General features: G+C 31.5%; 1 protein-coding gene across 1 annotated transcript; it reads left to right on the top strand.

The window, feature by feature from the left end:
* The first annotated feature begins 1,635 nt into the window (after positions 1 to 1,635).
* On the top strand, positions 1,636 to 16,834 carry LOC128186403 (uncharacterized). The gene is made up of 5 exons (XM_052856217.1): positions 1,636 to 1,803; positions 9,597 to 9,944; positions 10,887 to 11,009; positions 15,854 to 15,956; positions 16,267 to 16,834. Exons 1-5 carry the CDS (start codon positions 1,734 to 1,736, stop codon positions 16,421 to 16,423), a joined length of 801 nt encoding a protein of 266 aa, XP_052712177.1. The 5' UTR covers positions 1,636 to 1,733; the 3' UTR covers positions 16,424 to 16,834.
* The last annotated feature ends 126 nt before the right edge of the window (positions 16,835 to 16,960 follow it).

Raw genomic sequence — 16,960 nt, 5'->3', positions numbered from 1 at the left:
ATATTTTGTAAAAGGTAAAATGTAAAACTTGTAAAATGTATACTTGAAGTTTATTCAGTCTCTACTGTTACGAACTAGTCTCTACCGTTATTCTCATAGGTGTAATGGTAAAGACTGCAACAGTAAGGAAAATAAGTTTAAAAAATCGGTTTGACATATAACCTTGCCAGATAATCACTATCATAATTAAACCATGGAATGAAATTTGTTTAATCTTTCATTAAAAAAATTTGAATTCCATACACTATATTTTTAATTAATTATAACATGTAAACGGTCAAGGCTATTGATTTGTTCTTTTGATGACTTACATGTTAATTTTTCCTCTTTCGACCCTTTGTTCTTCTCTTCTTGACCCTCCTTTTAAATTCAAGCGCGTCCACAACTTTGAGTCAATTATATTTTAAGATTTAGATTTTCAAAACGAAAATAAGTAGCCCAAACCAAAAACGTAACGGTATGGACATAATATAAAAGACAGAATAGGCCAAAAGTTTGGAAGTCCACTAGACATTTTACCGTTAAGGAAATTCAGATACTGGACAATTAATTAGGTCATGAATAATAATTACAAATTATATATACCTTATCGTCTTCGTTTCATTTTCATATATACCTTCAGTTTAATGAAAGTCATCTCAATCCTATAGTGAAGAAACCCCAGATATATAGGTTTGCGTTTTTCATTAATACGCATGTAACAATAAATGTCTACTTTTGCTGAAAAAAAAATAATTAAAAATTTTTCAGAGATCTTACAAATCAACAGAGTTGTGAAATATTTTTGATGATTTTTTTTTCTTACTCTTCATTTTTGGGAGTTGATTATAATCAACTCTCCTGTGCAGTTACTTTGGCAAACCGAAAGTGAAACAGTGTTTGGACCTAAGCACAAATCATCACCGCTGACAAGACTTCTGAAAATAATAGATAAATTTGGTGTACTGTATGCTGTACCATTGGTTTTCAAGGAAACGTATTTATAAATACCTTGAAAAAAATCAAATTTTATATAGTACGAACAATTTAATTATTTTTGTAGTTGTATGTATTCCTACGCCAGAGTTCAATATAGTCTCGTTCAACCAAACGCTCGGTTGTATCCGTAAATCTGCGACAGGCAGTGAGTTTCTCAATGTAGTTGGAGATTAACGGAGACAGCCGAGCGTCTGGTTGAACGAGACAAGAGTTCAATATTGCGTGGATCCAGACGCGTACAATTTTTAGAAACATTTCGATTACTGATACACAGTTTGATGGAATTAATTCTATCTATAAATATTACACAACATGATTCATATAAAGTTTTCTCGAAATTCTTGTCGTAAAAGTTCAAGAATTCATACTATAAAAATGTGCGTTATTCAAATACAGATTAGAAACTACTTGCCATGCAAAATCACATATTGTTGATTTTAAAATTGATAATAATCGATAAAATCAACTCCCGACAGTTCTTCAGTACTTTGATTTAAACAGTTTTCCCTCTGTGACTAAACACTGCTTACTCAGTTGCTAGCAGTGTTTGGCCAATGCAATGATATTATGATATAAGTAGTTCCGCCTCTGCCTTTATATGTGTAATTTTCTAGGACCTAGGTCATATCCGGCCTTACATAAATCATCCTCATCGTCATATAAAAGCTGTAAGCCGATTGCTTAGGAGAATGCAATAATTTGTTTCAATAAGTTAAGACATTTTGTGTATTGGGATCACTCTGCTTTCAGAAAAAATGTTGAAAACACTTGTTTTTATTTCATCCTTTTTCCGCTGTTTTCATCCCGGGATGCCGCAAAGTAATGGTGAGTCATTAATTTTCTGGGTTTGGAGGGGGGGGGGGGGGGGGGGGTAAGTATGGTGTGCTGATAAAATGCATGATATTAACTGAATCATTTATTTATACCGATTTTTACCCAAAAAAAATACATGTGCCCGGTCTCAGTTGAATGAGTCTTGCGTCCTTTCCAATGACCATTTTGAGTAATGCATGCTTTTTGTATCATAATTTTAGTAATTATATTTTTAATTTTAGATAAACTCGGCATTGTATGTTTAAAGGGAAGTCGCATATATAAACAACTGATAATAATCACACATTACACTGAGAGAAAGAAAGAAATGAAAAAATGGAGAAAAAAAATTGCCCTGTTTTAAATGATGTCAATGAAAATTTTTATATAATGCTTACTATTAATTATGTAAAAATCCTCCTGATAATATTTACAAAGTGTTATTGACACATGGTTTTTTTTAAACTGCAGATAGTAGTTCAAGTATTTTCGTTAATAAGATGTTTGTAAGTGATAAACACTGAACTTTAGGTCTAAGTGTTCACACAGTATAATGTATTTGATATATGAAATAAGCACATTTATTTATTTTGTCGTCGGGATGACTGATTTCCATTTTAATTTCAAGTAGTTAAAAATGATGCATTGATCTTGACCTCTGGTTGCGACTCGAGACATTGGCATTTGCTTAATATCACAAACATATCCGGTTTAGTTGAATTTCGCTCAGAGCTTCTGGATTCTTTTAAGTTGCTAATGGAAATGAAATTACACTTATGGGAAGAGAAAAAATATATCAAAATAACTTTTCCTTTGATTGATTAATAAATGTATTTAAGGTCTTTCGATTGTCGTGTGACGTCATTGTGAGCATTCCGGAATATTTTACCGTTATCGGATATATCAAGTGTTATGTGGTGCATAGTTTTGCCAATATTTCTTGATTTATACTTGTGTTTAACACATTTTAAGCTATGTAAAGTGAAATGACACCAATGTTTAACAATTCATAGAGCGTAGTTTGAGTTGAAATCGCTGAATTCAATGAAAAACTGATAAAACCGTATATAGGCAAACTTGAGAGACCACAAATCAAAATTTTTTACCTGGCAAGGTAAACATTTCTTTGCAGATTTCGATAGGATATATAACGAATTACAAATGTACCAATTTTCAGTGAGTTTGAACCATTATTTCAAAAGTTATAGACGTTTTGTGTTGCTAAACTGTACTTATTCATGGTTGAAAAATCGTATCAAAATGCACTGTAAATGTGATAGCTTTCATACTGGCAATTTTTAAATGGCCTTAAAATGTTAAAATACTTAAAATAAAGGATTGCGATTAATTTCTTTTAAAAATTGCTTTATTATATCGAAATTAGTTAAAATAAATGTGATGTTTGATAAGAGAGCAGTCGTTGCTATAACTGTCCTGATAGTGTACCTGTGTTAGCTCCTACAGCATGAACAAAATATTTGCAACATACCGATATTTAACTTCAAATTGATTGTTTGCATATTGATCATCAAATTTAAACAAAAATTACACAGATTAAACCATAAAAACATCGAGGGTGGAGAAACCTTAAAACAATGTCGAGGACAAAATAAACACCAAATTTAAAGTAATCTTTTTGGTCAGCTCTGTTAATGTAAAACGATCGAAAGCATTGCGCTACATGGAATAAGATATATATATATATATATATATATATATATATATATATATATATATATATATATATATATATATATATATATATATATATATATATAAAATAGCAAGGCATGAATAAGCTTTACTTTTAGTATACTTCCGATAAATGTTCTTACGGATATATAAAAAAAACGTGATTTTAATCATTAAGTATTTGCTAAATAGTGTTTTGTTTTAATGGCAAACGGATAAGAGTAACGTTTTCAGTAATCTACATGTAATTAAATATATAATTGAGGTTGTTTTTGCATATAAAGTAAATAAAGTAGTGCAATGCGGAATGCGTGCGCAAAAAGTAAAATTTGCCGTTTGCCTCATATGGAAATGATTACAAATATTGCAGTTCATGTTAATCACGCACAGAAAAATACCAATTTAATGGTTTGACGTATTGTCATGGGCAATTGTTTTCAATCGTTGTGTTCTTATTTTATCTGTGCTATTAATGAGAAGATATATCAGATCCAAAATGCTGAAAATTTCATATTATTTAATTTATTCTAATTATATCGGAAAACTGGCTTGTTATATTTCGCGTGACAAATTTTACATTTATTTATATTAGTTTTAGTGTCGTACTTTAAAGTGTTATAGCAATATACTGGTAAAATGTACACATATATTTTCAGAACACAACGCATTTTGCGCCATTATGAGCAGGTTGATCTTTTATTTTTAATTTAAACACTATAAAAAAGGAAGTGAAAGTGCAAGCTAAATAAATATTCGTAAATAATTGCATGTAACAAGAACGCTAACGCCCGTCTTTTCCTACATTTTACATCCAAATATATTGGAATTTCTGTCAGATATTCAAAAAGAAAGTTATCTACTAAAAGTTAAATCAATTCCTAATTGATTTGTATCACGAAATAAAATTTGTAGTAAAATAATTATTTTTTAAAACAAAAGTTTTTCTTACGGGGAAGAGGGGGTCTAAAAAGTGTTTCATTGAAATTGGTCACTATGAGAAAGGAATATATTATTCAGCGCCCGATATGTGCATGAAACTTACACGTGTTAATGTTACATGTAGATATGAAAGTAAATAATCGTTTAAATCCACATTTGTTTATTATGTTTTGAAACGTTACAAAGCAGAATGCTCTTTTGGAATGTATTTTGGTCTGTAGACATGTTCCCCCGTGAAACAACAAACCATTTGGTATGAATATGCTAAATAACCACATTTATCTCATAACACTGTGCCGGATAATTATGCCAGTGCCAAGGTGGCATTTTTGCACACGCTTAAGATGCAGTTTCGGAAAAATCCATGTATACCAAATGATAGACCATTGTCTAGAGAGTATAAAACCACTTTTGTTTTTAGTGTGTTTCACCTGACAGGTGAGATATTTACCTTTAAAAAATAACATCCCATCGGAAAATGATATTTCCCATAGGAGAATTGACTCTCCTACAGGAAATATTGACAATCGTATAGGATTTTTAAAAAGTCCTATAGGAATTATATTTCCTATAGGAGAATGGTATTTCCTGTAGGAATTTGATTCAGACATGTGGTTTTCCTATAGGATATTAAGTTTTCCTATCAGATTTTATCAAATCCTACCGGAATTGAAATTCCTATAGGAAGTTCTTGTATTCCGATAGGATATTTCAAATTACCTATACGAATATTGTTTTTCCTATGAGAAAAATTATTTTCCTATAGGAATTCATTTTTGAAAGGTATATATCTCACCTGACAGGTGAGATTCAATGATAACAAAGGTGGTTGTTAACTTTTTAAGCAATGGTCTATCATATGGCATATTTGAATTTTTCGATATATGCAGCTGACGCGTGTGCAAAAATGCCACCTTGGCACTGGCATAATTATCCGGCACAGTGTTTCATACGCGAGGTGTTTATTATTTTAATATTTAATTTTCTGTAAAAATCTTAAAAGCTTTATAAACTTGTGACAAGTTTTCGTTATACATAGCCATATAGATTCCAAATAATATTTTTGTAGATAATTAGGATAATTTGAAGAAAAAAAATGAAATATACATGCTATACAATTTTAAGTAATCAATGCATTGACAAGTGTTACCGTTTAGAATGTGTACTGGTAAAATCCTATCAAAAGTGAATTATTATATGGTGATAAACACTATAAAAGAAAAATGATGATTATCTGCGCAAAAGGTTGCGCAAACACAAAATTTTGAACCAGTGTGAGGCCTGAAACCATGAAATATAATGTACCAATTACTATCTGCGACACGTTTATCAAAAAATAATTTATAACAAGTGTTGAGTATTTGAACAGTACATTGATGGCTCATAATTTGTGTATACATCAGTTTGGGTTCCGGTGTTGATGTAGTAAGTTTCCGACACATCCCGACATTGTTGTACATCCTTAGAAAAAATCTGCGTCATAATAGTACCTGTATATATGGTTTAAAAGCTCTGATTTAGTTTGATGAATATATCTAGGATTGTTTGCCAACACTATGGACGAAACAGCCAATAATTATTCCCTGGAAAATTGAGTTATACATGAACCTGTTTCTTTTATTGAAATTTATCGTATACAATGTTTAACAAGAAAGATGTATTACCAAATTCGAAACATAAAATGCTTTCTTTGATGATTCATGCAGGTTGTGAAGGTAGCGATCATTGCAGGAAAAAATATTACATAATCCGCTAATGCTGGTAATAATGTATTCCACATTCATATCCCCCATGAATCACCAAAGAAAGCATTTTTATGCCCCATTTTGAAGAAGGGAGGGCATATTGCTTTGCTGCTGTCCGCCGGTCTGTCGATCGGTCCACCAACAGTTTCCGTTCATTATCTTCGCTGAGGATGAACATATTGAATGAAATTTGGAATACAGGTTTATCGTGATATTATCTACGTCAAGTTTGACATTGGGTAAGATCGAGCAATTTTCGACAGAGTTATGGCTCTTGGACGTAGAAAAATTAAAGTTATTTAGAGTTTCCACTCATTTTCTTTGCAGAGGGTGCACATATTGATATGAAATTTAGTATACAGGTTTATCTAAATAATATCGAGGTCAATATGATTTTTGGTATGATAGAGCAATTTTTGACAGAGTTATGCCCCTTGGATATTCCAAATATTTGCAGTTTACGTTCATTTTCTTTGTGGATGTTTCCAAGGGAGGGGGGCATGAGTGTTTTACAAACATTTCTTGGTTTGTTTAAATGTTTCCAACCAGTAATCCATTCACATAGCACCCATTTCAAATTCAGAATTAATATAGGCTTAGTGTCTTGGTGTTTTTGGGCCATTTTTCTCAGTTTGGGCCAATATGAGCAGTTTAGCTTTTTAGAACAACAAACATCTTTGACAAAATTTAAAATACAATAACAAAGTTTGATAAAAAAAAATGATGAAAAAAATCAGGTCAATTCTCGTGATGTTAAAAACATTGTTATGTAACGGGAAAGAAAATGTGTAACGGAAAAGACACTGCCTGTGCTTACTGTGTATTGACTGTCAACTGGGCAACACTCACTAATAAATGGTTACATATCAAGTGTTGCAGTAATCTTTGACCAAATGTACGGTCGAATTTGTACATAACGCTTTGTCACATGTTCCGGTTCCGGAACAACACGTTTCGGTTCCGGAGCAAACATTAGAACTTGTTCATAATCATACCAGATTATGTCTTCTTACATTGGCCAAAAGAAGCGATTGATACCTACTTTATTCATCGCCTTCAATTCAACTGAGTCCTGGTCTGTGTCTTGAATACTGCCTGGATACGGCATGTTATTGTATACTACTACACACCACTTTCCAATAATATCTACGTCAGCGTTGCCATGAGTAAGAGGATACATCTGTATATCATGTAACTCATTTTCCTCTTGATCTGGTACATATGCTTGAGAAACATCTTGCTGTAGTGCAATGGATTGTAAAGGAGACAACTTTTGCATTAAAACAAGAAGAATCCATAGATTTTGTGCAGAAACAGAATGGATGTTGGGTTTTCACTGCATTTGGGTTACTTGTTTAGCGGTGACTGATAACTTGATGAATCATCATTGTGCCTGGAATGGCTTTCAATGGAATAGAGGACATTTTGTCCGTATCAAGAATAGAATGATCTGTGATCATTAAAAGATCCACAGCAATATCGGCCTTATTTCAATGCAAGATAAAACTCGTTTGCATCAGCAATATCATTACCGTGTGAAACAAGCTTTTCTGTTGTGTATGGTGTTCCGATGGGCCCACTTCGACCTTCGCACTTTCGCCTTTAGGTCGAGGTGCGAAGTTGCGAAGGCGAAGGTGCGACGGCGAAGGAGCGAAGATGCGGTACTACTACCGCACCTTCGCCATCGCAACTTCGCACTCTCGCCTTCGCCTTTTTATAATTGTGGAGCTCTCTATCGTTTAAAGACAATTTTAGCTGTATAAAAGGCCATATGAGGCAGACGATGAACTTTTTAGAACTATGATTTATTTTCAACAGCCTGCGCAGATCCATAACGTTTTCTTTGGGGGGGGGGGTAGATGGATAATTATATTTGTCGGGGGTGGGGGAGGAATCCGAGACATATTTTGGAGATTTTGTTATATATAATTAATAAAATTAAATTTTCCCGGGGGGGGGGGGGGGTTAGATCCGGACCCTCTCTCCCCTTTTACTGCATGTGTGAAGTTATTAATATTGAATTTTCCGGGGGACGGACCCTATCTCCCCCTCTAGATCCATACATCAGCAAGGAGTGTCGCATAATGATGGGTCTTTTGATGGGTCATTATGCATAATTTGTAGTAAAAACTGGCAATCTCTCTCTTTTCTCTCTCTCTCTCTTCCTCTCTCTCTCTCTCTCATGCTTTTGATGTCGGAAATGCGCCAGAGAGCGACTGGATTGTCTTGTTAGCGGCTATAACTAAAAATATGTCTGTCTTGTTGAAAAAAATCAACAGTTGCAATGCAATTTGAAACAATCGTTATAAAATCAACCCCCTTCCCCTTATTACTTCTATGTGCGGCCAAACACCAAATGAGTGCTTTGAAAAGAAGTTCAAGGAAATTCATGCGCATTTTACATGTGTCCAAAACGCAAAGTCTTGTTTAAAAAACACGTAATTAATAAGAAAGGGAAAAAATTCAACGCTAAATTTATTCGCAAACAAATAAAAAACCGAAAGATTTGACAAAACATGGCTCTCTGTGTAAATATTTGGTAAAGCGGAAGCTTTTACTTTGACGCTGCTCGGTTTTTTGTTTATTTTTTGAAGTTGTGCTATTTATAGTTTCATTGGCGATTTGCCTGCCTACATCCAGGACTCTGCTTTCAGCAAAGCCCGGCTAAAAACATGATGTATAGAATAACGTTTCACTTGTTTATACGCTATCCCTGTGTCTGGTAGATTTTCATAAATAACTTATTTGTCTGTGGAAAAAAGTTGTACTCGCTGTACTGAAAAAGTCCGTAATTTCTCTATGACATGTCCGTATTATTAACCCAGAGAAATTAATCAAAGTGAAACAAATTTCTAACGAAAAAAATCTTATATCTTTAATTTATCCTTTTAGATGTGTTCGACAATCATCGCTTTTAAATCCTCTAGCACTATCATCCGGACACTTCATATCGTTTGCAATGTGGATCTTTCAAATGGTGTTCTTCAATCAAACGCATTGTAATGGTCGTTTCTAATGGGTTCTTGTGACATTTTTACTCTAGTGCATAGTTTGCAGTTTTGTACTAAAAAGAACTTATGTTTACTGATATATGAAGCAAAAAGGTGATGGAAACTGGCAGTTTTGACAGCATTATATATTTTTATTAATTGATCTGAATCATCGGCTTACAGCCATCCTTCACTAATGAACAACTGAAATCTATAGATTTTAAAGAGATAAATGGTCGAATCAATACAGGTATTTAGATTAAATCCTCTTGTGAAGAAAAACTATGTAAAAAAATAAAAAGAAAAATTTTGATTTTTAAACTTGAAAAATAATTACAAAATAATGATTCATTCATGTATATTAAAAATTCATATCTTTGAATTTAAGATTAGGAATTGACAACGCAACAAGCTAAAAACATGAATTTTTAATTTTCAGGTGATGGAGTAATTTTAATTTCCCGCTGTGATGGACAGATGGAGACCGGAAATATCTTTACTGTAAACTACACCGCAATTAACTCACATTGTAACTGTACAATAACTCCAAGATTTAATGGAAGTTTAAGCTTTGAAACAGGTACCATAAAAGAAAATTGTTCTACAGAAATTGCCATACATAGATTGCAGCAGTCGGAATTTAATACCTTGATCACAATACCATGTAAAGAAGCGGCACATAAGCTATTTGTTATTGTAACACAAGACAGTGTGTTTTATATAACATCCAGATCGGCCAATACTGCGATTGATCCAGAGATATTTTCTCAATATATCGTATTTGAAGGTATACCACTTTTTATTAATTTTAAAACATTGTATATTTATTGCATGATGGCTATGAAGATTTATTTCACCAGAAAAAAATCATATTTCACAAGGGCAACGCCCGAATGAAAAATAATCTTTCTAGGAGAATAAATCTTCATATCTCATAAACGTTCGTGCAAATAATTGTTTATGAAACCGAATGACATGTAATAATATAGAATACATCGGGTTTGAATTGTTTTCCAGATCTTGTAATCTTTAAGTGAATGTTACTGGCTTTTTTCTATGTTAGTTTTCTTTATACAAAAAGGATTTGAAATGTTGATATAATCCAAATTTTTTTAAATAAATTGTTTAATGATATAACTTGCTTACACTCGAGATTTTTAATGAAAATGGAATGATAATTCACGTGGCTTTCGAAGGGGTGGAATATGATGAAAAATATGACGATGACAGGGAAATATGAAGTTTTATTGCCCTGGAAAATGATTTTCTAGAGCTGATCAGATATCGCGTTACATAGAATGATTATGATGAGCTATAATATATTTTCTGTACATTTTAAATCATCCTAAGGGAACATTACCGAAAAAGCACACACACAAATTTTTAAAGTGTGCTTTTTGCTTTTTATTCCATTTATTTTTGTTTTGCTGTGAATTATAAATTATCGTCTTCTGATCATTTTTGTACAGAAACCGTTCGTTAAAACAATGATTTTAGATGTTCTACATTAGCCGCTTTTTCCTTTTCCCCTAGAGATCTAGACCCGACCTGCAAACTCTTTTAAAAAAGCAAACGACATTGTATTTCAGATTATAGATACATTATGTTGTCGACCCCACAATAAAAAGTTGTATTTTTTAAAATAATGAGTCACTCGCCTCACTTGATAATTTAACAACCTAGTTAAATATAATATCTGTTTTTTTAAAGGTTTTTTTTTCTCTTGTAGGCAGAGAACCCATACCTTCAGATACATCCAGTGGAAGTATAAGTGTAGTATGTGGAAGTCCCCTTGGAGAAGAGTCAACAATAACAACAACTTGTACTAGTGATCTCAAAGATGACGTGTCTGGTAATTATGACCCTGCAAACGAAGTTTAGTGGGGTATATTGGAATCAGCCAGACCGTCTGTCTGTCTAACCGTTTGTTTGTAGACACATATTTTTTCCGTATAAACTTTATAACTACTGCATGGAATACTCTGTACATATGTTGAACATCATCTAAAAATGTGCACCTGCTACTTTTAACAAGAAAAAAGCTGTCAATGTGACAGCAAATCGGGTTTTCGTTTGTGTGAACAGTATTCAAAATTCATTTGCCATCCCTGAATTGATAACCACAACCCATCCAGAGAAATTGGGTACCCTATATGCAATAATCTGCGCGAAAATGACGAAGTTCAACAGCTGGTATTTTTTTCAAAAATTATCAAAAACAAAAAAAAAAAACAAGTAATATGCACAGCTCTGATATATGTATAATTGATTTGCAAAACAACAACTTCCTATCTTGAAAGTCGTTCAAACCAAAGACGCTCTTCAGATTTTTAAATCTACAAAATAAGTCTATATCTGTGCAGTTCGACAGCTGTTCTACGTGATTAAAAAGACATTGTCCTGTTCTTGTATGCATACTTTTCAAACAAAATGACATGTAGGACTTCATATTTATTGCTTTTATATCTTTTGGTAACAAATTTGGCCGCCAGTTTCAAGCAGAAACAAGCCAGTAAAGAAATGTTTACATTTTTATCCTCAAAAGTACAAGATGGCCGCACATCCCCCTTAATAACATTAGACATGATATAATGATTTTCTTGTACATTTGTTGAAAAGTAAGGGAGATAGCCGTTACAAAAACACCAAATATATGTCCCAAATATATAAGTATTCTATTTACTCACAATACAAAATATTTGTTTGCCAATTATAATTCTCAGGATATTTTTTTTTTTTTTTTTTTAATACCATGTATTGATTCCTTATAAACAAGTACATAATAACATATCAGAAAATAGCATATGGTGAAAACAGAGTTACAATATATATCAGGTTTTTATAAACTAAAAATGTACACTGTATATGTATATGAGATAGTCAGAAAAAAGGGGGGAAAAAATCAATATATGTTGAAAAAACGTATACGATATATATCAAGATTTTATGGGAAAAAAAATGTTACATGTACACCGTACGTACATTTAAACATGTATGTGTTAATCAAAAAAAAGTGAGAGAAAATAAATCCTTGCATTGATAATTTACATGTGATTTTTTTTATATTTTGGCCCACACATAACAAAGGGTTTCCCTACCATCAGTCAAAGTCTGTGTCCATGTTAGAAACCCTTGTATACAACAGAGGGACTGTCTCCCTCGGAGGGTGGGCGTATATAAATATATATATACATACATAATAGATATAAGCATAAGTACATATTCATAGCATAAATGAATATTCATAGTAAAAATGCAAAATTTTGAAAAAGTTTCTTTTCTTTCATTTGATGTAAAAAAGATAGAACAGAACAATATGATAAAGTATTCTCTTTAATATACATTCTTAACGATTGGCTTGTTTCTTCTAAGTTTTCGACTCTACAGAACATTTTATATTTGTAAATTCTGAATGCAATAAATGAGAGGAAGATATTATAAAGCTTTGTTGTTTCGTTATCATCAACAAAAAAGCCAACAATGACATTTTTCCAAACAATATTAAAATTTAAGCATTGGCTTGCCATATGCCAAACATGTTTTACATTTACACAATCAAAAATTAGATGCTGTGCATTTTCTATCTCGGTTCTACATATTTTGCATTTGTTATTTACCCCTTTATTCCACTTACTGATTAACAGATTATTACTTAGTAAATTGTTTAGAAGTTTATAATTAAATTCCGCAATACTTTTATCTTTGACATTTTTAATTTTGTTGAAATATATTGATTTCCAAATTTCCTTATCTTGGATCTGGAAATCCCTACCAAGCTTTCCTTGTGAAATTGGACTTTGAAATTTGAGCTTTACAAGCTTCGAATAAAAACATTTAGTTTTGTATTCTTCGTCATTCTGTTGCATTTTGATATAGGGGATTTTAGAAAAATTATACATGAATTCAAATTTCTTAAACACTTCTTGTATTATTTTATACTCGCAGATCCAATTGCTTTTTTTGTTTAACCTATCAAATATATCTCTTGTACTTTTTAATTTACCATTTTCTTCAAAGATATCTTTAACATACAGTATTCCGCTTTTAATCCATTCATCAAAACATATCGTTTTACCTTTAAAAGTAAATGAAGTATTCGACCAAATTGGTTGTAATAAAAACGATTCGGTATTTATTGATCTGTCATTATTTTGCTTAAAATCTTTACATAGATTAAAACAGGTAAAAACTTGCTTATAAAATTCTGGAAAGTTTTTTAGTATACCATAATTTTCAGTCGATATTTCTGTTGTGCTCATTAAATAGTTTATATTGATATTCAGCGCTTTACAGAGACTATCTATATATTTTTTTACAACATGATTAGTTGTAATTAGGCGGGCAATCCACGTTGCCTTTATAGCCTTTAATTTAGAGTCTATGTCGGTAATGCCTATACCGCCATCCATAATATCACCTATCATCGTATTTCGTTTGATTCTGTCTGTTTTATTCCATATGAAATTGTATATTACTCTATTTATATCATTCACATAATTTCTTCCGGGAAGTTCTAAAATACTAGAAACATATATAAGTTTAGGTAAGGCAAGAGAATTAACTACAGTAACTTTACCGAATAATGTTAATTTTCTCTTTTTCCATGATGCAAACAAAATTTCAATATCGTGGTAAATCCTCATCCAGTTTTTATTATAACGCTCGATTTTGTCGTGTCCTACAAAAATACCTAAGCATTTTACAGCTTGTTTAGCTACTTTAATACCTTCTAGATTTTCGAACTGGTCTTTTAAATTTCCTAACAATATGCATTCAGTTTTTGATAGGTTTATCTTTGATCCAGCTAATTTGCAAAATTTATCTATGGTGCCAATAGCATGTTTCATGGATTCTATATCTCCTAAAGTAACCGTCATATCGTCCGCGTGCTGTACATTTTCTATTTCATCTTGTAAATTTTTCGAGGTAAATCCATGTATTAAATTATTTTCTTTAATTTTACTTGATAAAATTTCCGCAACAAATAAATATAATATAGCAGAAATCGGACACCCTTGTCTTATACCTCTATTCATTGCGCATGTTTTTGAAATCCATCCATTATTTTTTAAACGGAAAACGGGGTTTTTATAAAGGATTTTTATCCATTTTATAAAATCTGGTCCAAAATTAAATTTTTTCAAAGTTTTAAAAAGAAAATTCCATTCAACTGAGTCGAAAGCTTTTTCAAAGTCTAGGAATAGTAATATACCGTTTTGATTATTATTTTCACAATATTCGAAAATATCAAGAATAAGCCTTGCGTTGCTTCCAATATATCTTCCTTTTATATATGCTGTTTGTTCATTTCTCAGGATCTAATAGGGAACATCAAAGAAAATTGTGACTAACTGTTGTTTAAAGAGGGCCATATTTCAGCCATGGTTTAAATAGAGCTTTTGTTTAGCGTGTAAAAAGGACAGTGGTTTGTTGGTTATGCTGTTTCATAAAAACCATAAGTTTTAACGTGATAAAGAAATGAATAACATAATGAAAGAAATGATTTTTGCAAGTTGATGCTTAGAATTTGTTTCAACTACACTGTATGTAGGTTAATGAACTGACGAAGTGACACTATAGGGCAAAAATGTACATGTAAATTACTTTCAGAACCTTTGTTGTGATTGTACGAGTGTATTGAAAATTTTGAAAATATTTGAAATATAACGTTCTCCTTTTTACAATTAAATAATGGAAGTATACAAATTCTGATAATGTTTTGTGACTTTATCCAAGAACATCAGAATCTTACGTGATTAATAAAGTTGCATTTAGGAGAATGAGGGAAATTTTGAAAAGCCTACTTGCGTTTGTCAAGAGACTCAGATTAAAAACATATTTAAGGTTTTATACACATAGGAGCCTCGCATGGCTTTTTCATCAACTGCAAGATGAGGGGTTATTCTTACTGTGTGATTTGTTTCTCTGAAAGAAAAAAAAATACCATTCAGTACAGAAGTCTGTAAAATGCACTGCCTATCTATTCACAGTGAAGTTCTGAATTGACAAACCTTTATGAATCAATTATTTTATTGTTTTGAATTACAATGTATAAGAAAATTCCCATTTGCCCCATTTGAAATTAGCCTTGCGAGGTTATCAGTCTCTTTAGCACAGCTTTTGTTATATATTATTTTCAAAACTTTTAAAACATTTTGATAGATAATATATCTTTGTCAAGAAAATAAGATATTTTGTCAATAAAACAATTCTGATTGAATAACTCATATCCTAGAGTAAGAAGTCGTAGAATTGGAGTTAAAGAATTTTTCATTATTAATTGACTAGGAATCATATTGATAAATGATAATTTATGGAAGGAGTCTTTTCTGGTTTTCTATCATACAACTTGGCAAAGAAAAAGTAATCAATGTTTCGAATCTAACAAGGACTGTATTTTTGGCGGAATATTGGCCTAGAAAAATATCACATGTTTCGCAATTCAGAAGTGCTGCAGATTAATGAGTCTGTTTTAGCAGACCTTTAAGGTAGTGACCTTGACCTGACCTTTATGCGAAAACAAAAAGGACAAACTTGATTAAACTGTGATTATCATTTGGTAATCTTATTCATTTGACTGTGTCAAAATTTCATGAATTTCTTATTATAAGAAGTATGTTTGATAACGAGAAGACTCCTTCCTTAAACTTATAAGTTTAATTAAGTTTAACACGTTTTATTTTTTTCACAATATAGGCAAGGCATTTTTATCCTTACAAATTCCTTTGGCTATATTTGTGGTAATTTCCATTGTTTCAACAATAATGAATATGTACTCCTATATCCACTTCAAATCGAGGTAATTTTTTTTATTCCGTCTTTAGTTTGCAATTTACATGCATTTTATCATCTGATTTTCAATAACAAGAATGTATCCAGTAAACACAAAAGCTGCTTAACAGCGATATCATAAATTTGGATTACATTAATAAGACGATCTAAAATAAAGAGTAAACTAAAGGTTATAAATTTAACGTGATTTTAAAAAAATAAAAGAATAACTATTACTTAAAAAATTTATATTACTACATCTACTTCTAATGCTACTGCTAATACTACTTCTGCATGTATTTTGTTAAAATAAAACTTAAAACCATTATTTTTGTCAGGAAAAAATGTGGATCAAAAAATACAAACGTACAAATAAGTCCTCGAAGTGGAACTGAAGCAACAGCTGAAACTTACACAGAACTTGGAAATACGGTATCAGAAAACCAGTACGATTCCCTCTCCGGACAGGATAACTACACACACATGAATGTTTAATACACCTTGTTTGACTCGATCTGCTTTTATTGTGTGTCTGTATATATTGTTTGTCTCTAATGTAGCATTTAGGTTTGTCAAGCTAAAAGAAAGCATAGATTTTTTATCTAAAAGTTTTGTTATCACTACCCTATGCAAACTTTGTGATGATACCTTTATTTTCTTTGATTCGGACTATAAAATAAAACAAATAAGTTTTACAGAATATCTGTCTTTTTAAAAGGAAGGGAATTAAAAAAAAAAGATGCAGTGAAAAAAATGCGTACTAATATATTAATATATAGGCGGTTATACTTTACATTTTGATGTATAATGGAATTCGGTTGCCCAAAGAAAGCCGTAGCTGTTATGTACACAAAAAATAATCAAAATGTGTATAAAAACAGAAAAAAAAGATACAATTTAAAAACTCAAAATGAATGTCGGGATGTTACAAACGGGGTATTGGTAAATAATATAATTAATAAGATTGATGTTAGTTATTAAATCTTAAAGAGTTGTATGTTTATAAGGACAAAAATTGATAATTTAACAAAA

The sequence above is a fragment of the Crassostrea angulata genome, chromosome 5 (genome assembly GCF_025612915.1).
Source record: "Crassostrea angulata isolate pt1a10 chromosome 5, ASM2561291v2, whole genome shotgun sequence".
NCBI lineage: Eukaryota > Metazoa > Mollusca > Bivalvia > Ostreida > Ostreidae > Magallana > Magallana angulata.
This window is presented reverse-complemented; position numbering and strand designations above follow the sequence as displayed.

Excerpts from the sequence above, each read along its gene's own strand:
- LOC128186403 (XM_052856217.1), top strand. The coding sequence starts at position 1,734 with ATGTTGAAAACACTTGTTTTTATTTCATCCTTTTTCCGCTGTTTTCAT. Across the intron at positions 1,804-9,596 it reads CGGGATGCCGCAAAGTAATG|GTGATGGAGTAATTTTAATT; the intron begins GTGAGTCATTAA and ends TTTAATTTTCAG. Across the intron at positions 11,010-15,853 it reads TCTCAAAGATGACGTGTCTG|GCAAGGCATTTTTATCCTTA; the intron begins GTAATTATGACC and ends TTCACAATATAG.